The following is a 23745-nucleotide window of genomic DNA, read 5'->3' as shown; positions in this document are numbered from 1 at the left end:
CGTCGACGCTGTCCTCTCCAGCAGCTTGAATGTTTTCCCGGTTGCCATGGCAACTCTAACGGCCACCTGCACTAACGTAAACATAACAATAAAAAAAGGTTTTGCGTCTTTCCAAAGTTAACTTTATACATTTTTATAAAAGCCATTTATTCGTTGTCACCTCGGAAAAATAAATTCTTCTCTCAGAAAAATTAACTTTACACTCTTATTAACATACTGTGGGCACGCGCGCACTACATTTGTGGAGGCGCGCGCTGTATGTCACGTCACTATATATAAAAACCAGTCATCCATACTCTGATTTGGTGAAAAGAAACATTTTTTTTTCTTAAGGGGACATTTCAGTCTTGTGTCTGACATTTAATTACACGTTTTATATTGCAAATTCTGGTAATAATAACATATAAAGAATGTGTAAATGATGGTAATGAAATTACGAGCACATGACGTTGCTGCTACGTTGCCAGTAAGTCATGGAATTACCAATATATTACGAATAGAGGACGTATCTGGAACGTTCTGGGTAATCTTATAACGTTAGGAGAACGTACTGACGACGTTGTGAGATGGTAATCTGAAGGTAATGAAATTACTGGCATGCGACGTCGTAGTTACGTTGTCAGTTAGTAAGTCATGACATTACCAAAAAGTACGAATACATTACGTAACTGTTACGTCGTGTGTTAGCTGGGTATACGTGACCCGATCTGGCGAAATGAGTCGGAAGTCGCAACGTTCTATTTTAAGATATGGGCCGATAATGTGGAAAAACAATGAAAAAAATCGATTTTTTTTTTTTTTTAAAGGTAATTTCAAAGAACAGGCTTTCAAAAATAATCTCCCAAAGTTTCGTAGTCCAGATAATTGAGTAAAGGTATTTAAATGGCTATTAAATTTGACATGGTTTCACTAAATTAGCTGGAAATGAACTTCTCAACTCCTCTCGTATGAGCATTTCCCGGTATCCCCTGAAACGTCATCATCTCTGCTCTACTAATATGGTGTTACACGTTGTATATAACCAATCAAAAAGCTTAGAAATGTAAACACACTGACCTAAACGCTGATTTTTAACAATGGGAAGCCCCGTTTCGACTGACAGCACGCGATCGGTCCAGCCAGCCTTATAAAATAAAACTCCCACTTGCGTGTCTCTCTTTAAAAGCCAATAAAAATTGAATCCATATAGGTAGCACAAAAATTATTTTTGCATACAAAACCAAAGACTTTAAACTTTCATATCAAGCCTCCAACATGCTTCTGTTGCCTTATTTTCACCCTCTAATGAGTCTGAGTAATATGCGTTTACAACAAAAATAGCACAGCCGCTAACTGAATACAAGTATGTATAACAGTTATTTTACGTGCTCATAACTTCATGAAAAATGTACAGATCATAAAAATCGCACATCAATATTTAAAGCAGATTCTCAAGATTAAAATGAATCCAAAATCAATATAATATATTGCGTTGATCACAAGATATTACTCACGAAATCATATAACATACTTGGCTAAAAACATGTCTCTCATCTCTCCAGGATGCAGTGTGTATCCAATGTTCCCGGACCCAGCTATGTTCGTTTTCCAACGTGGAATAACACAAAACTCCTAACGAGTGCTGAGAAGTGCCTCTAAACCGGAGTTTACCGCCCGTTGGCGCCACCTGGCTGCGGAAAAAATGAACAACAATTTTTCAAACTATTCTTTATAATATCACCACGAAATTTGAACCAAATGCAGCTCACATATAGGAGAGCATCACCAAAAAAGAATTTTTTAGCGATCTTATTGTGTTCCTGAGTTATTCCATGTCAAATAAAAAAAGAAAAATAATTTTTAAAAAATTATATATATTTTTTGTCTTTTATCAGCTGTTTCTCAGCAAGATAATGTCCAAATGTAATGTAATTTATATTTTCTTAAATTTTAAAATGTTTTCTATCAAATGATACCTACCTTTTGACTCTCCTTGCTAAAGTTTTGGAGTTATGAGTCTTTACTTTTGTGTGTGTCGCTCAGAAAAAAAAAAAAAAAAAAAAAAAAGAACTCTAAAAGGGTTAATTCAAATAAATACTTTAAAATAATTTGAGCTTCAGCATGGTTTAATAGCATTTATATATATATAAATGTCTTTGGTCAAATTAAGCTGTAAAATAAATAGTTTATCCCTTTAAATGCAATGGATTTTGAAAGATATCAACAAAAAAACGGCAAAAAACTTTAAAAGCGATTTTCTCAGGTTTTCAATTGGAAAAAGAGGGCAGACGACCATAATTAAAATGGGTATATCTTTAAAACCATTCAAGGTATGACTTTGACTATGATATCATTTTAAAGCTTATTGGCTCATCTTTCCATTGATACCAAAATCTCAATTTTGAAATTTGGGTCACTGTGACTCATTTTGCTGGATCAGGTCACATATATGCAGAAATATAATTTCTTTACCCAGTAGTCCTTGAATAATTCCTCTGTCTTTTCACCAAGGTAGAGAATGAGGCCTCTGATCAGATTCTCTTCTGGACTCAATGCTGTTGTCCTACAAATATATGAAATATGGAATTATATTAAAGGGTTAGTTTAACCAAAAATTAAAATTCTGTCATTAATTACTCGCCCTCATGTTGTTCCAACCCCGTAAGACTTTCGTTCATCTTAGGAACACAAATTAAGATATTTTTGATGAAATCTGAGAGCTCATCATGACCACTTTCAAGGTCCAGAAAGTTAGTAAAGACATTGTTAAAATAGTCAAAGTGACTACAGTGGTTCAACCTTAACTTTATGAAGTGATGATAATGCTTTTTGTGTGCAAAAAAACTAACAAAAATAATAACCTTATTCAGCTATTTATTTTCTTTTGGACTGTAGTGGCTTCAGTGTGATCCTCCGGAATTCCTCCTCGATCTGAGAAAGAGACCAAGAGAGATGGAGAGACATCATGAGATACTGAAAGAAAAGAATTAGAGACACAGGGAAGAGAAACAGAATACCAACTAGAAAAAGTAACCCTAGAAATACACTTAAGAACAACATTTAGGTGGCCTGATGTCTGGAAAGGGATGCTGCACCGAATGAGAGTTAATTTAAGTGCATGGTTTCAGTTTAGTTAAGTTAGCAGCTTAGTTTACTGCCACCTTGTCGGACAAAGTACTTGGTATTACAAAGGCAATTAGATAAGTATTAAAATGTTCTACATACCTGGGAAAACTCAAACAGGGCAGGCCATCGAGCATTTAAGTCAATAACAAGTGGTTTCTGGATCACATCTTTACGACGCAGTGAGAAGGTTTTTGCCATCTTCTCATTAATGACACTGTTGTTGTCTCTCGTACTGATAGAGAAGCTCCACTCTCTCCTTTTCAAGGGATGTATCAGTTTCGCCTTGAGGATGAGGCGGAAGATAGTTTACCTCAGATTTCTTTGCTTTTTTTTTTAGTTTTTTGCTGGGGTTTTATCTGCAGCTGACTTTCTCTTGAGACAGTTGACATTTAGCTCTGGTATTCCAAGATGTTTCACCTTTGCTCTGAAATTTCCAAGTTTGTAATTCAGGCTGTTGTGCCAACTATATAAACCATTGAAGGATACTGGGTCCCTCAAACATGGGTGTTTCATAACCAGGGCCTCAGCAACCTGCTCCCTTTGTGCACTTGATGGATAGGCGGTGTAGACAAAGATGCTCTCTGCTAGTTTGTCCAGAATGTTGGATTTTACTGCAAGATTGCAAAGTAAGGTTCCTTCCTTTAGGTTAGCTTCATTTGCTGCTTGAAGAATGAGCTCCGTGTCAAAAGAGAAGGTAGGAATTACAAACTGAGCTGGCCAAGGCACAGAACGAAGGGAGGAGGTGCTACCTGGAGAAGACAGAATTGTGGTATCGCTGGATGCAGTGGAGCAGGAACCAACATCTTCCAATAACTCAGTGCAACTGCTATCAAAGCTATCCGGGACTCCTTGATCCTTAGAAGAATCTTGAAAAGTTACTGTGATAACTGCTTCAGCAAGGACCACCTTGATGGTGTCTTTGTCCTTTATTTCATTAGTTTCAATAAGAGTAAAAAACTGACCATTAAAATCTTGGTCCTGGAACTGAAAACTAAAATCTTGGTGTATTGCAAATGTTTCTTGTACAATATGCTTCTTGTACAACTGTTCCAGTAGCTCGCGAAAATAACAGAAATATGAGTACAAAAATACATTTCATTTCTCCAGTCTTTGTACTGTATTTTTGTATTTATTTTTATGTTATTTTCTGGAACTACTGGGGCAGACAGATAAAGGTAAATAGCCCACATTACTGTGGCTGACTGAGTGACTGAGTCTGTAAACGGCCGTTAACAAGAGGCCAGAAAAACCCTGCTGAAAAATCCAGCTAAAACCAGCCAAAGCTGGTTGACTGGTCTTAGCTGGTTTAAGCTGGACGTAGCTGGTTTTAGCTTGTCTCCCAGCCTGGGTTAGCAGGTGTTCAGCTGGTCAAAAGTCAAAACCCCTCTAAAACCAGCTATGACCAGGCTAGGAGATCAGTTAAAACCAGCTAAGCCTGACCATCTTAGGCTGGTTTTAGCTGGATTTTTCAGGAGGGAAAACAACTGCTCATGCAACGTGCGTAGCATCTTTGTTTGGATTGTGATTAAAAAGCAGTGGTTCCCTCTAATTTGAAATGGCTATATATTTTTTGTTTATTATAATAATATTAATAATAAATATCTGCAACCAGTATCAGAATCGGCCAATTTGCTTGTAAAAAAAATAAAGTCAAAGTGCTCCCGAGTCAAAGTGCTCCCGAGCACTTGCTATGGTATTCCGCCATACAATATAGTTATCCATTTTACACGCTTAGAAAAGCGCAACGTTTTGTTTTGTGTCACCGTCGTAGGTCGAGTTACACTACTCGAGTAACTGTATTTAAATAGGGAAAACGTGGAGGTGTTTGGTAGCTTCTCTGCTTGGCCCCTATTGAATGAACTGGGCTAAGCTAAGTGCTAATAAAGTTTCGCCTGTTTACATACTGATTGCCCTTGTCCATCCTGGAATTCCCTCGAATCACATTTGTTTAAAGAAACATTCAACTAACAAGTCACCACAAGTCATTTGTTTTGATTGTGAACTTTACAGAGAAGGATTACTTTCAACACATATGACATCTTTAAACAAAACGTCTCAGGTTACGTATGTAACCATAGTTCCCTGAGAACAGGGAACTCCACTCTGCGTTGAACAGAACGCATTGGGGAACCGTCACGTGACCCAGGTGTTGAAAGCACTATCCAACAACTCCAATTGCTATTGGCCGGCGACAGCCTATGACGTCATACGGCGCGACCCGGATGTATAAAGGGAGCGCCTGGAGAGACAGTCACTATCTTATCGTCTTGAGGGACTGTTCTGAAGGCAGGCAACCTGAAGCATGGCAAAGGAATGCAGAGTCTCGTTCCCTGTTCTCAGGGAACTATGGTTACATACGTAACCTGAGACGTTCCCTTTCGAAGGGAACTCCACTCTGCGTTGAACAGAATGCATTGGGGAACGATATACCCACGCCGCCATGCTGGAGGGGGGTGCCTGCCAAAAAATATGGCTGAGGCAAAGACCTAAAGGCAGTTCTCAAACTGCCCAGCAACTCCCCCTCGGGTCACACCTGGCTGTCAGTGACAGCATTCCCTTTGGCCAACAGCCCAAGCTGACCTTCCCACAGGCTTCTACCTTTCTCTTTTAACAAATAGAGCCTAGAGAAACGCTAAGGCGTCTAGAACCCAATTTTCTTGTGAGAAAAGTGGTTCCTTTAAGGGAATGTGACCAAGGAACCAAAGGTAACCTCGGCCAGTCACTCATGAGGGGAGCAAGGTCACCCTCATTGCCACCAGGGAGGCCGACCTGGTCTTCTCAGGGAACAGACTCAGTTCAGGCCAACCCTGTCTGAATACAGAGCCTCTAAAACGCATTCTTCAGGAAGATAGTAGGTAAGAGTGACTGCAGAAAGGCAGACACCAGCTCAGACCCACGCGTAGAGACGGGCATCCTGGAGAGCAGAACTCAGCTGAGTGCTATGAACCCTCATATCGAGGGGAGGTAATCCGCTCAACCTAGGATTTACCCAGTGCTTTATTAACGCACTGAGGAGGCTGTGCGCTGAAAGCCCTGAAAAGGGGAGCACAAACCAGCCTGGGGCTGACCCTAAAGACGGAGCCGGATCAAGGCCAAACCATCATAATCAGCTTAGGGAGCTAAGCACCATTACAAACCCAAGGGGAAGCACAGAGCTCACCTAACAGGTAGACTATACCCAACACAATCCGACGAGCAGTGTACTCAGTAAAAGCACCTTTTACTCTTTAAGCAAGAGGAGTACAATGTACGCCAACACGTATTAAGGAAGGCCTGGAAGGCCTATAACCTCAACAAACACGTGGCATCAGCTCGTGGCAGTGTTTTAGGTCCCAAGCCTGGTAAACAACCTGCAAAAGAGGGGGTTGAATCTACCACTTGGGCCCCTGGCCAACAAGGTGTGAAGAAATAGTTCTCAGAGAGAAATACAACTAAACAAACGCCAGTGTATCCAAAAGGCGGCCCGTAGGCTTAGCCTCCCTCAGGACACAAGGTGAAAGTCTCGTGGCCGTTTCCAGGAGCACAAGGTCCAACCTAATCCCTAGGTGGCTCTTAGCTCAACTAGAATCATGGACTCAAAGAGGCAACAATAGGTTAAACCAAACCTCAGTAAGGTTTCACTACTGACATCTCATCCTGAGCCGCACAGATAAACACAAACTGTGCCCATATGTAAACTAAAACGGAGGCCAGAAGAGACCTACCGATTCAGTGACACAAGGCTTCAGCTCGTGAGTTTCCAGGGGACCAAGCTACAGGGAACCAGCTCTAACCCACTAGCTATGGGAAGCTAACTACAACCTGTGCTAGGCTACACTTTCCAAACAGGCAAAGTACCCTAAGTTCTGAGACTAAAGGGAACCGAAACAAACAACATGGTCTAAGGGAGGCTAATTAAGCCTACCACCTCAAACAAACATGCTGCAGGGCCTGAAGCAGTGTATAAACAATATGTGAGCACTGATATCCATGAAACAGCCAATACAACACTATTGCTAACTAGAAAGAGGCTTAACAATCTAGCCTACAATCACCGTATATGTAATATAGCTGATAAACAGATAACTGAAAGGGAGCTGACAGATACACACTTTAAACAGAAAGTGATCTATCCACCCTGAGTATGCAAACCAACAGGTGAAGCACTCAGTGACAACAAAAAACTCTCCTAGCTGGGGCTTAAAGACGTCACCAAACACTTAGATAGAGGCCAGGCTTTTCTCAAAAAGGGCCTACTATACAAAAGCAGGTGTCAACCTGTGGCAGCATATTAAGCTCACATACACATGTAGGGCAAAACGTCTAGAACTTCAAAGGAACTTTAATATGCATGCTTTAAGAAAAGGAGAAAAACGTATCCCAACCACAGATTCTCAAATCTGTTCCAAGCCTAGAGGACGGAGCTAAATGCATCGTCAACTCAAGGAAATCAAGGAGCTCGGAAGAGAACATTTTTCTCACAGCATGAAAGTTCTAGACAGTGGGGCCTAGCAAACATATATAGCCTACCACCTGAGAAAACAGCATCAGGTTTTTTTAACAAAAACAGTCTACAACCTAGCTGTTACACTCATAATTGCACCTACATATTATTAGCAAGGGGATAATTTGGGCAAACAGAAACAGGCCACTCCCTCAGGAGGAGGCCAGAACTACAATACATATGAGAACTTAACTTCACATATATCATATGCAACCATAGTCCTAGCCCAAAGCAACTGAAGTGATGAGTGCCAGCTCAAACTATACTGAAGATAGCCGAACGGCTTAGCATACAGAGAAAAACTGAACAGCAGCCATTTTGTGTCTTGCTCAGTCAATCTCACATTCCAGTTCTGCCCAAATAACCCCTAACACATTCGAGCGGCGACACTGGATCTCTGACCCTGCCTCTGAGCTTCGGCTCGAGGAGGGCCAGAGCCTTCCGACTGTCTGGGCCCAGAATCGGACCAGAGCGGAATGCACTTCTTAAATGCTGCTGAGCGCGCCCTCGCTTCCCTGAACCTTCCGACTACCGCCTCAACGGAGCCGCCGAAAAGTTCAGATGGCGAGACCGGGGCATCGAGGAGAGAGCCCTTTTCTCTCTCCCCCATGTCCGCCATGTTCAACCACAGATGCCTCTCCGTGGCCACCATAGCCGCCATCGATCTACCAATCGAGGCGGCCGTCTGCTTGGTGGCCCGGAGAGCGAGATCTGTGGTGTGGCGCAGCTCAGCCACCGCTTCAGGGGACAAACCCTGCCCCTGATCCAGGTCCTTCAGCAGGTCAGCCTGGTATGCTTGTAACACCACCATAGTGTGTAAAGCAGCACCAGCCTGACCTGCAGCAGCATATGCTCTGCCGTTCAGACGAGATGTCATTCTAAGGGGTCTGGACGGCAGAACCGGAGCTTTAAGTGTCGGTGCACTGCCCGTGGCGAGATAGTTCGCGAACGTCTCATCAATGGGATGCATCGACACATACCCGTACTGGCCCAATCCCTCAACATCAGCGAAATTCCCCTACTGATGCAGATGAATCCTGGCCGAATACGGGTTCTTCCATGCCTTCTTAACCTCAGAATGCAGGTCCGGAAGGAATGGAAGGCTCACTGGAATCACAGGGTTGTGATCGGAGAGAAACCGCTCGTCCAGCCTGCCGCGAGCGGGCTCTCTCCTCACGCGCTCCCACGGCAGCTGCAGCCTGCCGGCGGCGCGCTCCACAACCTCCAGTAATTCGACATATGCTGGACAGGGGGGCTTGGAGGAAACAGAAGCAACCTCGGTCCCTTCTTCCTCCTCCATAGTCACCTCCTGCTCTCGGGGGCTTTCAGCCAGAAGAGCACTCGCTCCTGGATCCGATGATGTCAAAGAAAGGACATCATCGTCATCCAGGAGCTCATCCCGCCAGCCGCCGCCTGAGGTTGAGAGACCGTAACACCTCTCTCAAACTTGCCGGCGAGCTCCACCTGTGAGCCCCACGAATGCAGCCGCCGCTCGGCCTCAGCGCGAGCGGGACCGGATCCACCAGGCACAGGTGTCGACGTCTCTTCCCTCGAGAAGAGAGCCAGGCAGGAACGGAGCGTTTTCATAGGAAAACGTTCACACTTCTCACAGCTAGTGTCCTCAAACGCTGCCCGTGCATGCTCCTCTCCCAAACAGATGACATATAGGGTGTGAGGATCCTCCGGAGTCAAAAACCTCGGGCAAGGATCCGCACACTTCCTAAAACGTTTATCTTTGTCCTCAGACATAGCTAGACCGGAAATACTCACTTGGAGAAAACGACCCGAAAGACGAAAAAGATAGTGACTGTCTCTCCAGGCGCTCCCTTTATACATCCGGGTCACGCCGTATGACGTCATAGGCTGTCGCCGGCCAATAGCAATTGGAGTTGTTGGATAGTGCTTTCGACACCTGGGTCACGTGACGGTTCCCCAATGCGTTCTGTTCAACGCAGAGTGGAGTTCCCTTCGAAAGGGAACTGTGTGTGCACTATGTCTTCAGTGTGAGTGTCTTGACTTTTACATTAATTTATGGTGCCTGTGCATCACACAGATCCCAGCATATTCTTAGAGTCATTTTGGTAGATTGGTAAAATATGACAATATTGAGGCCCGTTGTTCTGAGCCATACAATTGTTCAGGGGAGTATGCAACTGACAAATTAAAAGAAGAGAATCTAAAATTACACTATCATTGATAAGGTGATCAGATGTTTTTCTGACAGCCTCATCAAGTAAACATACTTATATTTTTTCCACAGCAAGCATACAGATTGGTTGCATTCACTTTTCATTCTTACAGCTTCATCAGGTAAGCATCTTGTTATTTTCTCCACAGGTAATCAGGTAAGTTTGATTTTATTACAGCCTCATCAATGTTAAATAGAAAGATGTGACTTTGAAATGGTGGAAGTAAACTAATTACGTTTTTTTTTTTTTTTTTAGCTAATGTATGTAACCATGGGATCAACAAAAATAGATTATCATGGCAATGGGAACTAATGCAATGGCAGACTTTGAGCAACCAGCAACATATGGTGCATACACGTTAAGTCGTCACTTGTCGTCACAAAAAAAAAAAAAAAAACTGCCAACTGAGTTATAACTTTACCCCCAGTTTCCTCACTACAATAAATTTACTATATAATTTAAATATAATTTATTGAAAGTTACATACCTTTATCCAGTGTAGCCTATTGTCAGGAGAATCACCTGGTTAAGGACACAGTTTAAGTTAATGGTTAGTAACTGACCAATGCAAGAAACCCAATTCATAGCAAATCATGTAACTATAACTATAATTAAAAATAGTTTCACATTTTCTTCTCTCCACAAACACTACAGGTAGTTGACCTGCCGATCAGACAGCTAATTGTCTTCAGTTTCATATGAAATGTTTGTGTTTGTGTTTTTTTTTCCCCTTGGAGCTCAGATGAGAAAGTGTACAGGGAACCGCGTCATGCAGAAGGCAGGATTATGGTCACGTAATATGATTGACAGCTGTAAACGCTCTAACCATAGACCGTAAAAACTACCGCCCTAACAAACGCAAACCATGAAGAGAAACAGACAGAGCGCGCTAATGGGCACTCTTTCAGCTCTTCGGATCGCATAATTCATGGAGTATGCATTCTGTATGACGAAATAGTTTGAAAACTAAATCGATATTTCTACAAATGCGCGCACGTTTGGACGAGTCCTAACGGACGCGGTCAACTGCATCTATTTGAACACAAATAAATTGATTACTTGCACTATTTGACATATAATTAAGAAATGAATGTCACTACAACCTAGTTTTATCATAAATAGTGTCCAAATATCCAAGCTTGAGTCCGATCAAGTAAATGTTTTAACGTGCAGTGAATATTAAACAATATTTTTTCTACGTAAACTAAAGAGGTTAAATAAAAAGTATTTACTCTATAACAGGGATGGACAACTCCGGTCCTGGAGGGCCAGTGTCCAGCAGAGTTTAGCTCCAACCCTAATCAAACACACCTGAACCAGCTAATCAAGGTCTTTAGGATTAGTAGAAAGTTATAGGCAAGTGAGTTTTTATCAGGGATGGAGATAAACTCTGCAGGACACTGGCCCTCCAGGACCGGAGTTGTCCATCCCTGCTCTATAACAAACGTGTCGACCTCAGTAGGAATCCTTTCCATAATGTTGTCAGACACTTAGAATAATAATCTGAGCATGTCAATGGCAAATAAGCAGGTTTTGTGGATATAAATTAAAGATACGCAATTGCCCATTAACGTAGGCCTACCCTTAATTGTTTCGCCTCTCCTCCTCTGCAGACTGCAGCGTCTTGTATGGCCGATTTAAAAAATTGTTGTTCCCATCAGTCACTTAATCACAAAAACATATATTTTTAAAGGGGGGGTTACATGGTTTTTTTCTAGGCTTGATTGTGTTTTGGGGGCACAGTTTAACATGTCTTAATGCTTCGTTTTTTTTAAAATGCTGTATTTTTCATATATTTTATCTTAATTCTACACCTCTGTTTCCACTGTCATATGAACGGCTCGTTTGACTTCCAGCTTCTATGAAGCCACTCCCTCCGACATACGCAATGTGCTCAGATTGGTCAGCAGGTTGGTAACTGGCCCAGTCTGTCGTGATTCGCTGAAGCGTCCGGAAACGCCACGCCCCTTACCATTCGTAGTTACGCGCTTAGGTGGAAAGTAAATAATAGCGCCTACATTGCTGTATCAATTGAGCCGAATCAGACCCAGATGAAGAGGAAAAAGTAGAACCTCTGCAATCACGGCTTTTGAAGGATGTTTATGAATGGTATTTCATTTAGTATTTTTTTCCAATTGTTTAGATAAGCTGTCACTGCTGTCTGTTAGCTTTCAATATACAGTTTTATCCTGATTAAAGCTTTCCTGTAGTAAATACATGCCTGAGTAGTCGCATTTTTGTAAAGGTAGCGTTTAATTTATAGCATGAACAACTGTTTGTCTATGAACATAGAAGATTGTTGGTGTTTGTTGCACTAGAATTTAGCTAACTGGCTAGCAAAAACGAGTTGCTCTTTGCATACGTCCTAGATGCATTAAAAATAGCAACAGAACTATAAAATTACGTTTAAAAGACAAACAATAAAACGTACTTACAGTTTGGGGCTGATAAACAGCAGCTTCTGCTTTTAAAGTGGGAACTGCTTCATCTTTCAGTAAAAGTCTTTGTGTAAATCCAGCATTAAACTCGTGTAGATTCTGGAAGCTGTCTTTAGCACCGCATCCAGTGTAGAAAATATCACAGATTATAATGGGTTCTATATCTTTTGACGCGTCGCGTCGCACAGCTCGCGTTTGGTGTAAACAACTCTTCCGCTTTCATTATGCTGCGCCACATGGCCTCGCCCACTTTGTTGCGTGTTCCCGGGGGCAGTGTTTATGTTAATAGCAAGGGTTTATGATGTCACCAATCCGGGAAGAAGCTCGTTGTAGTCCAAACCACCCGTTTTTGTAGGCAATAAAATGCCATAACTTTAAAAGACAATATCTCCGTGTGCATTGAACTTTCAGCGCTGTAACTTTGCAGATACTGTTTATGCTCAAGCAGCAACATTACACACTAACTAAAGTTAAAAAAGTGAAATCGCATGCAACCCCCCCTTTAAAGAATAAAATAAGACCCTGATTGAAAAAAAACGACGTTACCCTACATTATACATGGATTATGGATGTTCTAAAAATCCACGTGCTTACACTACCTTACATGCCTTATTTTACTGCTGCATTCTAATGTAAGCTTCAAATTACACTACAACAAACTATTTTATCGCCACTTGCAAAGTTTCAATTAGGCCTACCATTACGTTAAAGCAACTAAGTTAGCCACCTAACGTTAACTTACCAGCGTAACCACATGGTAGGCCTAATGCTAATTAGAAAATCCACGTACAACAATCTTCAAATTACATTTAAAGCCTAGTTTTTGTACAGCAATTCGAAAACTGTAAAGAATGTACCAACCCAAGTAACATTAACTGTTAATTTGCTAGCTTCTTACCTTAAGTTCAGTCCGCGTCTTCGTCTTCGTTAGGAATGCAAGGGGTTTCCAGACCAACGAAACAGGAAGGGGAGGTTTTTTTGTGTGTGTGTGTTTTTTTTTTGTACCGAGCGAGTAAATAAAACAAGGTATTGTTTGTTGTGCGTGTGTACCTAAAAAGCTTGGCTGGGATTACTTAGATTAATTTTGTTAAGGAATAAAATACACATTGTCTTGTGTTTTGAACAAATGCAGATTAATTGCAGATTAATTCAAAACTAGATATGAAGAGTTTGGTTCCAAAACGCAATAACTCCATTTTGATTACTTTGAGTAAAAAGGTGTTTTCTTTACCAAGAAAGTGGCAAGATGAAAACCACTATTTTCTGTTTCAAACTTTCAAATAGCATCTTTTGGTTATAAAAAACTTAAAAATTCAAATCTACATTTTGATTTTAAAAAGTTTATTATAAAAACGTATTATTTTTTTCCCCAAAATGCAATAAATCCATGACACTTTTTTTTTCAAAATGCAATTAATCCATCAATATAAAAGTTATTTTTCAAATTTTTTTCAAAGTTGATTCATATACATGACAGAGTTTAAACTTACTTGCCAATATTTATCTTATATACAGGCATTTTACTAAAAATACATTCAGCCGTCACTCCCAAAATGAATATTGTTAATGTTATAAATTATTTGTCATTACCAATTAAAGAGTATCTGGCGCCACCGCACGGTTAAATAAACACATTTGCCGAGTACATTGGTATTAAAAACGGCTTTTAAAAAAAGCCTTCAATGTTTACAGTGGGTGGAATGGAGCGCTGTGATTGGTTGAGAGCGGATATATCACGTTCTGCAGAGAAGGGAGACTGGCGTTTGTCACGTTTTGGAAAGAAAGGGAGAAAACATTACAGAATAACACGGCGGATATCGCATTTTGCGTAAAATTAATAAATTACATTTCAATACCGACCAGATACAATACTGATTTTGGCAAAAACTCAATTTTTTGAAAATGGCGTTTATCGCGTTTTGGAACCAAACTCTTCATATATTCATGTAAAGACACAAACTTAACATTTTATTGTTGATATCACGCATTTTAATTACTTAACATTTACATCCACTCAAATTAATTTTTTTTCAGTGCAGATCTTGCGAGATTTAATGTCTTATCTTCAGTTGATTTCATCTAAGGCTGTTAACAAGTAGAATCACTGAAAAGAAACACAATAACTACAAACTTCCAGCCAGGAAGTTTGTAGTTATTGTGTTTCTTTTCAGTGATTCTACTTGTTAACAGCATGTGTTCATCACTAATGCTCAATCATAAATTAATCACTTAATTATCTCATTAACTTTAACTCTGCTTCAGTGTTACTTTACTTTAACACTATATAGAGGGGGACCATATGTAATCTGAGCAGAGTTGATTTAACTCTGGGGATTTTGCTGTGCAGATGTTTTGGCTTCTGTTTTTCCTTTCTTGTTCACATCCATCAGGTCTAAAAGAAAATCAAGTAAGATTTCAAATAAGAGACAAACGTGAAATGAAAAGTGAAGCTCAAGATCATGATGAGTTCAATAGTCATTTTAATCCCATCAACAACTTCTGTGTCACGATTATAATCTATTTTAATGCAATACTTTTTGGGTAACAGCCACTAGATGGCGCTCCGGTAGCGCGACCGCCATTATGGGGTGAAAGTACTAACTGGACTATAAAATCCTTCACATCTTATGCACCCAAAATCGGTGAATTTCACTGCCAAATCAGAAGCCCAATAGAACAGTTTTTTTTTTAAATAAGTCACCAGTATATTATATGGCTTCTACAGTAAATGTTGTATTGTCTTATATATGTTTTATTGTACCAGTTGTGGAATCCAACCATTCATCCATCTGAGGTAAAGTAGTTAGCCTACTTTATTGAGTTTTTCCATTTTATGTAACTGTACACATTTATTAATAGTAAATTAATAATTAGTAAATTTAAGATCATCATGTTTGCAGCGAACAATACATTTTAGATCTAGTGTTGTTTGTTATCGTGCTGGTGTAGTAGAGATGAGACAATACACAGACTTCTACAAAACAGGGTATTTTACTGAACCAAGGAGCTGACAAACAACCAATACACGTTTCAACTAACAATAACAACGGACAAGGAGTGAATCCAAATTAAAGTGAGTGCTAATGACAACACAAAGGTGCAGGGAATCCAGAGCTGGCGGGAAAGCTGACGAGGGATGTGCAATCAGGTAATGGAGCAGGGAGGATTCTGGGAAACTGAGTCCGGGAAGGCGTGACTGTGACATTACCTCCCCCTCCCCGGTAGGTACGTCCTTGTGCCGTAACATTGGGGGAGGTGGGGTGGGCTAGGAGTTCGGACCGTCATGCCGGGTCATGAGTCTCAGGCAACCGTGGCGGGTCAGGGGCTGTGGGCGGCCATGGCGGGTTCTGAGCCCCACTCACATGTGTATTACATGTATATACACGATTGCTCCGATAACCAACAGACTGCTGTATGTTGTAAACTAAATCCCCGCATCCAGTCCTAACCAGACTCAACACTAGCTTCAGTTGGCCACCAGTCTTGAGCTACAGGGTGATTTGACTGTGACTAACTTCCACAGAAGAGATTTTGTTGCTTGATGAATTACTTACTGTGATCTCTGTGGTGATGTGGTTTCTTCACTGTATGGATCTTCATGTGTATCTTCAGGTGACTTTTAAAAGAGAAACTCTTTCCGCACTGATCACACGTGTCCGGCTTCTCTCTGCTGTGGATCCTCTCATGTGATTTTACATGTGATGACCGACTGAATCTCTTGTCACAGTGTGAACACTTGTAAGGTTTTTCTCCAGTGTGGATCATCTCATGTGTTTTCAGATGTGTTGACCGAGTGAATCTCTTGTCACAGTGTGAACACTTGTAATGTTTTTCTCCAGTGTGGATCATCTCATGTCTTCTCAGATCTGATGACCGTCTGAATCCCTTGTCACAGTGTGAACACGTGTAAGGTTTCTCTCTGCTGTGAATCATCTCATGTGTTTTCAGATTTGATGAATCCCTGAATCTCTTGTCACAGAATGAACACTTGTAAGGTTTTTCTCCAGTGTGGATCCTCTCATGAGTTTTCAGATTTGTTAACTGACTGAATCTCTTGTCACAGTGTGAACACATGTAAGGTTTTTCTCCAGTGTGAATTCTTTGGTGCAGTTTTAAATGTTCAGCTGTAATAAAAGTCTTTTCACACTCAAAGCACATGTACTCTCTCACAGCAGTGTGTATTTTCTCATGTGTTTGTAAACTTTGCAGCCGTGAAAAACTCTTTCCACACACAGAACATGAATGTGGCTTCTCCTTCGTATGAACTGTCAAGTGTGCCTGCAGACTTGATGACCTAAGAAATGTTTTCCCACAGTGATCACATTTGAATGGCTTCTCTCCAGTGTGGATCCTCATGTGAATCTCAAGACACTGTTTGTATGTGAAGCTCATCCCACACTGATCACAGGTGAACGGCTTCTCTCCAGTGTGGATCCTCATGTGACTCTGAAGATGTTTGGTTGAGAAACTCTTTCCACACTGAGTGCAGGTTGTAGATTTCATGGCTCTTCTTTTCTTTAAAAATGTCTTTTTAGTCTTTGAGCGACTCAAAGGTTTCTCTCCAGGTTTGTCATGATGTTCCTCCTCCACTTCACTCAGTTCTTCAATCTCCTCACTCTCTTCCATCAGATCTGAAATGAAAGAAAAAAAATCACCAAAACATTTCAAAGAGAGACATATGAAATGAAAGGACACAAAAGTGAACCCTGATCTAAGAAAGTACACAACTGCTATCAAATAATATGATCACTCTGATGCCCGTTTATAAATTAATTATACATCCCTAAAACTTCCCATGAACTTTTCCATAAACCCCTTGTTTCTGTAGTGAGAGCTCTTTAATAAATTTGATCAATGACACAATTATCTAAAGCAATATTAACATCATAATATACAATACTGTCAAATAAAATGAAATTAAATCAACAATTTTAATTGTTTAAATTAAACAGCATTTCAGAGGAAGTGACATCATCTGGGCTCTTTCTAAAGCATGATGGGAGAAGAAAATAATCTTAATCCATTGTCTCAGTTTTTACACAAACTGTCAGTATTGGGGAAGCTACTCTGAAACTGTAGTTTGACAAGCTGCTCATAAATTAAAGTAGTTAAACTACAGTCAAGCTACCCTTTTGAAAAAGTAGTTAGCTACACTACACTACTTTTTTTTTTTTTTAAATGACATAACTTATTACAAATAACTGGATAACTGTTAATGGAGAATGTTTAAGTAAGATGTTTGGGGTTTAAAACAAAGCAATGCACTGCAATTATGATTTCAAAGCGTACTGTTTTATTTTGTAAACTATATCAAAAGATGCAATACCTAAATGTAGCCTATATCTCACACCTGACTATCTTTGCACGCTTTATATATAATACATTCAGAATTTTAATATAAGTTTTGTTTTTCATGCTATGAGAGGACCGACCACCAATTGCACTCTGCAGTTTCAGAAGTGATTTCTACATAAATGCAGGATTCATGCTCAAAATTGTTACCATAACCATAACACGGGACAAAAATATGCAATAATAAGAATAATAAGAAGAAATGTAAATGCAGACTAGAAAAATATTAGAATTTTTGTATCAATATTTTTGAAATTCTATTCCAATTATTTGTAAAATGACTTAAAATTTTGAATGTCTCACTATGCATTGCTATTCTTATAATGGTGGAGCCGCTGTTTACACATTACATCTGCACTTTACTATAGCACCCTCGTTTATTTCAGAAGCACCCTCAATTCTGGAACCGGGCCTGCACTTAAACCGAACTGGAACTTAAATTGAATACACATAAAAATGCTTATTAAACTCACAGCACATGCAGTGATAAAGCTTTGAGACGCGAATCATGCGCTTTTCGCGTGAATATTCTCATATCCGAGCAACCGATTTTATTAGATCAGCCTTTGCCGTGTGATACGCGTTCTAAGCTACATCGCGATTTTGTTTTCTGTTCAATTGGCAAATGCTTTGCCAATGCAATGAATCAAAACACCGTGTTAGTGATCTTAGGTTCATTATAATATTATGAGGGGACAGATTAGACGGGTCACCACTGTAATAAAATAGTTTGCATACATTTGATATAGACTGCAATAAAGTATGTGCTTGAAGTCTTAGACACAGACAGTGTTTAAATCATTTGTTTATAAATAAAGCGTAACCTTTAGTAACCGATTGCAGTGTGAAACTCCAGTGTGAAACTCATATCACCAGACGATCTTTTCTGCTGGTGAACAGTAAAGCCGCATATGTGATATAACAATAGATGGCGGTAATGCATGATTTTAGTTCGTGATCTGAAGACGCTGTGCTGCTTCAATGCATCGCAGGCTCGTTGTCAGAATGCAAAACGGAATGTAGCTTGTAGCTTTTGGTCACGCTACACCGATACTTGCTGGAAAATGTGGTTAACTACTGTTTTAAAAGTAGCTGAACTACATACCAGGGGCGGTTTCTTCATTAGGGCAATAGGGCAACGCACCACCAAAGTGAGAAAGGGACGGATTTTTCAATCACATTCAACCAGAGTTACGCTAGCTGTCACTGCTGTTTGTTCTGTCTCTGGATATAGTCCAATCAGCATCGAGTTACGCTCTGTGGAGTACCGCCTCTTTTTGGGCATTTCAGTCTGGAGGAGATTTGCCCCGAGTGCTCCCATAGACTTCCATTCAAAAAACTTTTTTTTCGAACTGCAGGCACTGCAATGCAATCTCTATGGGTTCCGGGAGGGCTCGCACTAACGTGCTTTCGTCATCATACGTAACCTTAACTTGTTCAGCGATTGGTGGAAACTAACATACCTCTTAATATTTTTTTCTTAAACTGAAGTGACATCCAACAATTTTCTCAGTGCATTATTTACATTTCACAGATATATTCTCCATCTGCAAATGTTAGAAAGTCAAGAAAATATTTCCATTTTGCAGTCAGGTGTGGATGAGCCGGGAGGAGCCTTCAGCAAGCACAAACTTCCGTGAACGAACGCCGCCGCGCGCATGCATTCATGTTTGTTTTTATAGTCTTCAATATGAACATTGTTTCTAGGACAATATTGGGCAGAATGTGAAATATATATTTTTTTAATTAAATACAGATTTTTTTTTATTTTAGATCACAGTTCTATGCATGCTTTAAATACTGAATTTTCCATGTTTTAGATTAGTAATGATACATTATTATATCACTTGTTAAATGATTATTTAACAATTAGCCTATTCATTCCTGCATTTCTAAAAAAAATAAATAAATAAATTGTGCCCCACCAAATTTTTTTTTGCACCAGCCGCCACTGCTACATACCCACATGGAAAGAACCTATATGTGGATATATGCGCATATATGTAACCTATATGCAGTGTATATGCACATATAGGCAAAATTGAGGTGCATATATGTGCATATACAGGAAATATAGGTCTCCTTTATTGCTTCTTCATATCCACATATAAGCCCTATACATACAAGATATGTCTTCTATATAGCTAATGGCAGGATCTGGTCATTTTGTAGCTCATATCTCATTTTTGACTGTCATACATGATGCCTAGCTCATATTTTCTATTATCAAGGCAAAAACTAAGAATTAATGAAAAAAAATTATACAAGAACTTATGTATGTGCGAAGTGAGCACGTGAAATTGGTATCACATGTAATTGGCATGTTATGGAATTTAACTACACTCTAAGAAAATTGGTTCTTCAGCGGTTCTTTGGGGTGGTTAAGGTGCTATATAGCACCACTACCTTATAAAGAACCTGTAACAAGCTACTGAAAATGTAGTTAAACTAGTAGCGCCGCTACATGTAGTTAACCACTCCCCAACACTGCAGTTTTGATCACATTCCTCAACCCTCTTATCAAAATTACTGTAAGAAGAATAATTTAAATGAAAAACTTCAATAATTCATGAGAAATACAACTTTATAAGGGTTTATATCATTTTTTTTTTTTTTTTTAAATTATGCTTTCAGGGCCAGCTATTCTGGAAAGATCATTTACTTGAGTTTATTGATAAAAATAACATTTCTATTCAACTAAATCTTGAATCTTTCTAACATGAATGTTGTTCAGCATCATGAATGAATGAAGAATAAACACCAACCTCTTTGTTCTTCAGTATCTTCAGTGTGTTTCATTCTGCAGGGTTCTGGATCACTCATGTTCTCACTGTCCTCTTTAATAAACTCAGTCTTTGCAGATTTCAGCTCTTCCTGATGCTCTGATGCTGGTCTGACGGGAATATCCCAGCATTTATTGGAGAACTGATGTGGGAGGAGCTTCACTGATGATGCGATTGCTGTGGGAGGAGCTTCATTGATGATGTGATTACTGTGGGAGGTGATCTTCCAAAATAAAAAAAAATGTATTAGTTACTGAATTTGTTTTTATACTAACTGACACATCTAAGCATTTATATCTGTATGTCTATTGTAAATCTACTGATGTTTCTAAGTTTCTACATTTCTAAGCCTATCATTATTCTGCCTCTTTATTACAATATATGAACATATCTACAAATACAGGCAATAATGCAATGTAAATTCTTACAAATTTTAATAATGGCCAGAAGAACAGTTGAAAGCATAAACACAGAAATATATTTACATATTTGTACCAAATATATACCCTCAATCTGTTTATCAACACCAATTAAATGAGCTTAGTTCACTTCTGAATGAAAATTTCCTGATAATTTACCCCCATTAAATAACCCCCATGTTCATGTCTTTCATGTTTTTCTTTCTTCAGCTGAAAAGAAATGAAGGTTTTCGAGGAAAACATTCCAGGATTTTTCTCCATATAGTGGACTACACTGGGGTTCAAGGGGTTGAGGTCCAAATGTTTTTTTAGTGCAGCTTCAAAGAGCTCGACATTATCCCAGATGAGGATTAAAAGTCTAAAGAAATGATCGACCATTTTGTATATATATATATATATATATATATATATATATATATATATATATATATATTGCAGACACTTGATCTGTAAGAAAGAAAGACTTGAAAATCTTGGATGACATGGGGCTGAGTATCTTTTTAAGTGAACTAATCCTTGAATTGTCAATTTACAGCAGATCTGAAGTCTTCAGCATAATCAATGAGGTGAAAACAGGAACTATTGACATGAAATATGGGTTTAACTCTGCCCGTTATCACTTTTTAAAGTATTCATGAGAGTTAAATGTTGGACAAGGGCCTTCATCATCATCACAGTATGCTAATGCTCTGAATCAGATGTGAGGGAATTGTCATTATGCTGATTGAGGACTGTTGTGTCTCTTACACCTCTAATCTGTGCCGTTTGCTTCACAGGACACACATGCTTCTTCTCACTATGAGAGACGACTGGTATTTCCCATGAACATGTGTATTTATTATCACAATGGTTTAGAATAAGTAGCCTTTAGCATCGCATATATGACAGTGGAATATGACGTATCATGAGGCTTGGGTGCATCAGTGACAGGTTAAGTACAGAGAGCAGATTGTTCATTGTCACAAAATCAGACTCTAAACCAAGAAAAACAAAAACAAAACACTGGTGGTTCTGCAGTTTACACCTTTGGACTTCAAGTTAGAATGTCCCATATACCAATAAGTGCCAATCACAATAGCCTCTTGGTGCATTGGAGAGATATTAACTGTAAAGAAAAGATAATTGTGAATAATGTACACTTCTAGAACATATAGTTCAGTCAAGATGTGAAATCGATTAAAGGTTATAGTTCACACCAAAATGAATATTATGTCATTCCCATATGGGAAAATGTATTTTATCTGGCCAAAATATATTTTAAATATATGATACATAAGTGTTGTAAACAGTGAAATTCAATAAAACATACTTTTGAAACTGAAAGTATATTTTGTTTCAAAGTCAATTTTAAACAGAATAAAAACATGAATTTCCCTATATTTTCCACATTGACCACTTTTATTTATATGATCTTCCCAAAAAATACAGTGATCATGGCAGAAAAAAAGTCAAATTTACTTCCCCCTCACAAATGTGTATTTTATCTAGCCTGTTGTTTAAACAATTGCTTTATTTATTTGTGCTTTAATTTCAGTGTAAATATAAAAAAAATATATATGAATAAAATCGATAGATATTCGATATTAATAACTGTGATGCAATTTGAATTGGAAACCCCTAGCAGAGCTCACGGGCTTTTGGAGTACTGCGCATGCGCGTCATTTTGAGCTGTAATGGTCGTCAGTCCATCGAGAGTTCTCAGAGGAGAAGGTAAGAGCTATAACTTTTTTTTAAACCATAATTTTTTACATATGTAATGCTAATTGCTGCTTTACATGGTTATGTAATGGGTTAGTGCACCCAAATTAAATTCTGTCATTAATTACTCACCCTCATGTCGTTCCACACCCGTTCAAACTTAATGTTATGAAGAGACGAGAATAAAAAAAACAAACAAACAAAAAAAAACAACAACAACAACTTTATGACAGTCTCTAGTGATGGAGGATATATGATCAAAATCATCCTAGAATGAATAATTCTTTCCAAGTAGAGCTATTCAAATCATTTTGAAATGGTTGACCAACCAATTTCAAATCGACCACAACCAATCAAACTGTTTTCAATATATATTGCAGAGATATTTAAAATATTGCCATGATAGTTTTTTCCCCCAAAGTGATGCAGACCTAGTTTTGGTGTTATCAATGTTTTATCTATGTCATAGGCTATTGTGTAAATGACAGTATTGTCTTTCAATAGAGCAGTTTAGGCTTTTAGCATATCCTGATTAACATAATGTTTTACTAACAGCAAACACTCAGAATAAAGTGAGATGATCTGAATGTCTTGTTGAATGAGTGTTGATAGTCTGAGCATCATCAATATTAACAGAAAAACTGATGAAAACACTATTTCATGTCAATAGTTCCTGTTTTCACCTCATTTATTATGCTGATGTCTTCATGTGAGTACAGTGGTTCAGTATTAGTATTATAAAGTGACAAGATTATTTTTGGTGCGGCAAAAAAACAAAACAAAATAGCGACTTATTTAGTGATGGCAGATTTCAAAACACTGCTTCAGGAAGCTTCGGATCATTGTGAATCAGTGTATCGAATCTGCTGTTCGGTGCGCCAAAGTCACATGATTTCAGCAGTTTGGCGGGTTTGATCCGCAATCTGATTCATGATTCGACACACTGATTCATAATGATCCGATGCTTTCTGAAGCAGTGTTTTTAAATCGGCCATAACTAAATAAGTCGTTATTTTGTTTTTTTGCCGCACCAAAAATATTCTCGTTGCTTTATAATATTAATACTGAACCACTGTACTCACATGAACTGATTTAGATGTGTTTTTAGTACCTTTATGGATGTTGAGAGAGGAAACGTTATTGCTCCCTATGAAGGCCTCATGGAGCCATCAAATTTCAACTAAAATATCTGTGTTCTCTATATTTGTGTTCTGAAGATTAACAAAGGTCTGACAGGTGTGAAACAGCATGAGGGTGAATAATAAATGACTAGTATTT

At 39.1% G+C, this 23745-nt stretch overlaps 1 protein-coding gene across 1 annotated transcript in view; it reads right to left on the bottom strand.

The window, feature by feature from the left end:
• Positions 1 to 20390, bottom strand: part of LOC137003211 (zinc finger protein 271-like) — a 36153-nt gene extending 15763 nt beyond the window's left edge. The window contains exons 1-3 of the mRNA XM_067363275.1: positions 20333 to 20390; positions 16811 to 16846; positions 15816 to 16720 (exon numbers count right to left, since the gene is read on the bottom strand). Of these exons, the coding sequence (XP_067219376.1) occupies positions 15816 to 16720; positions 16811 to 16846; positions 20333 to 20390 (999 nt within the window). The remainder of the gene's footprint in view (positions 1 to 15815; positions 16721 to 16810; positions 16847 to 20332) is intronic.
• Between the last annotated feature and the right edge of the window lie 3355 nt (positions 20391 to 23745).

Source organism: Chanodichthys erythropterus, chromosome 3 (assembly GCF_024489055.1).
Source record: "Chanodichthys erythropterus isolate Z2021 chromosome 3, ASM2448905v1, whole genome shotgun sequence".
Classification (NCBI taxonomy): Eukaryota; Metazoa; Chordata; class Actinopteri; order Cypriniformes; family Xenocyprididae; genus Chanodichthys; species Chanodichthys erythropterus.
Note: the sequence above shows the minus strand (reverse complement) of the source record. Positions and strands in the feature narration are given on the sequence as shown.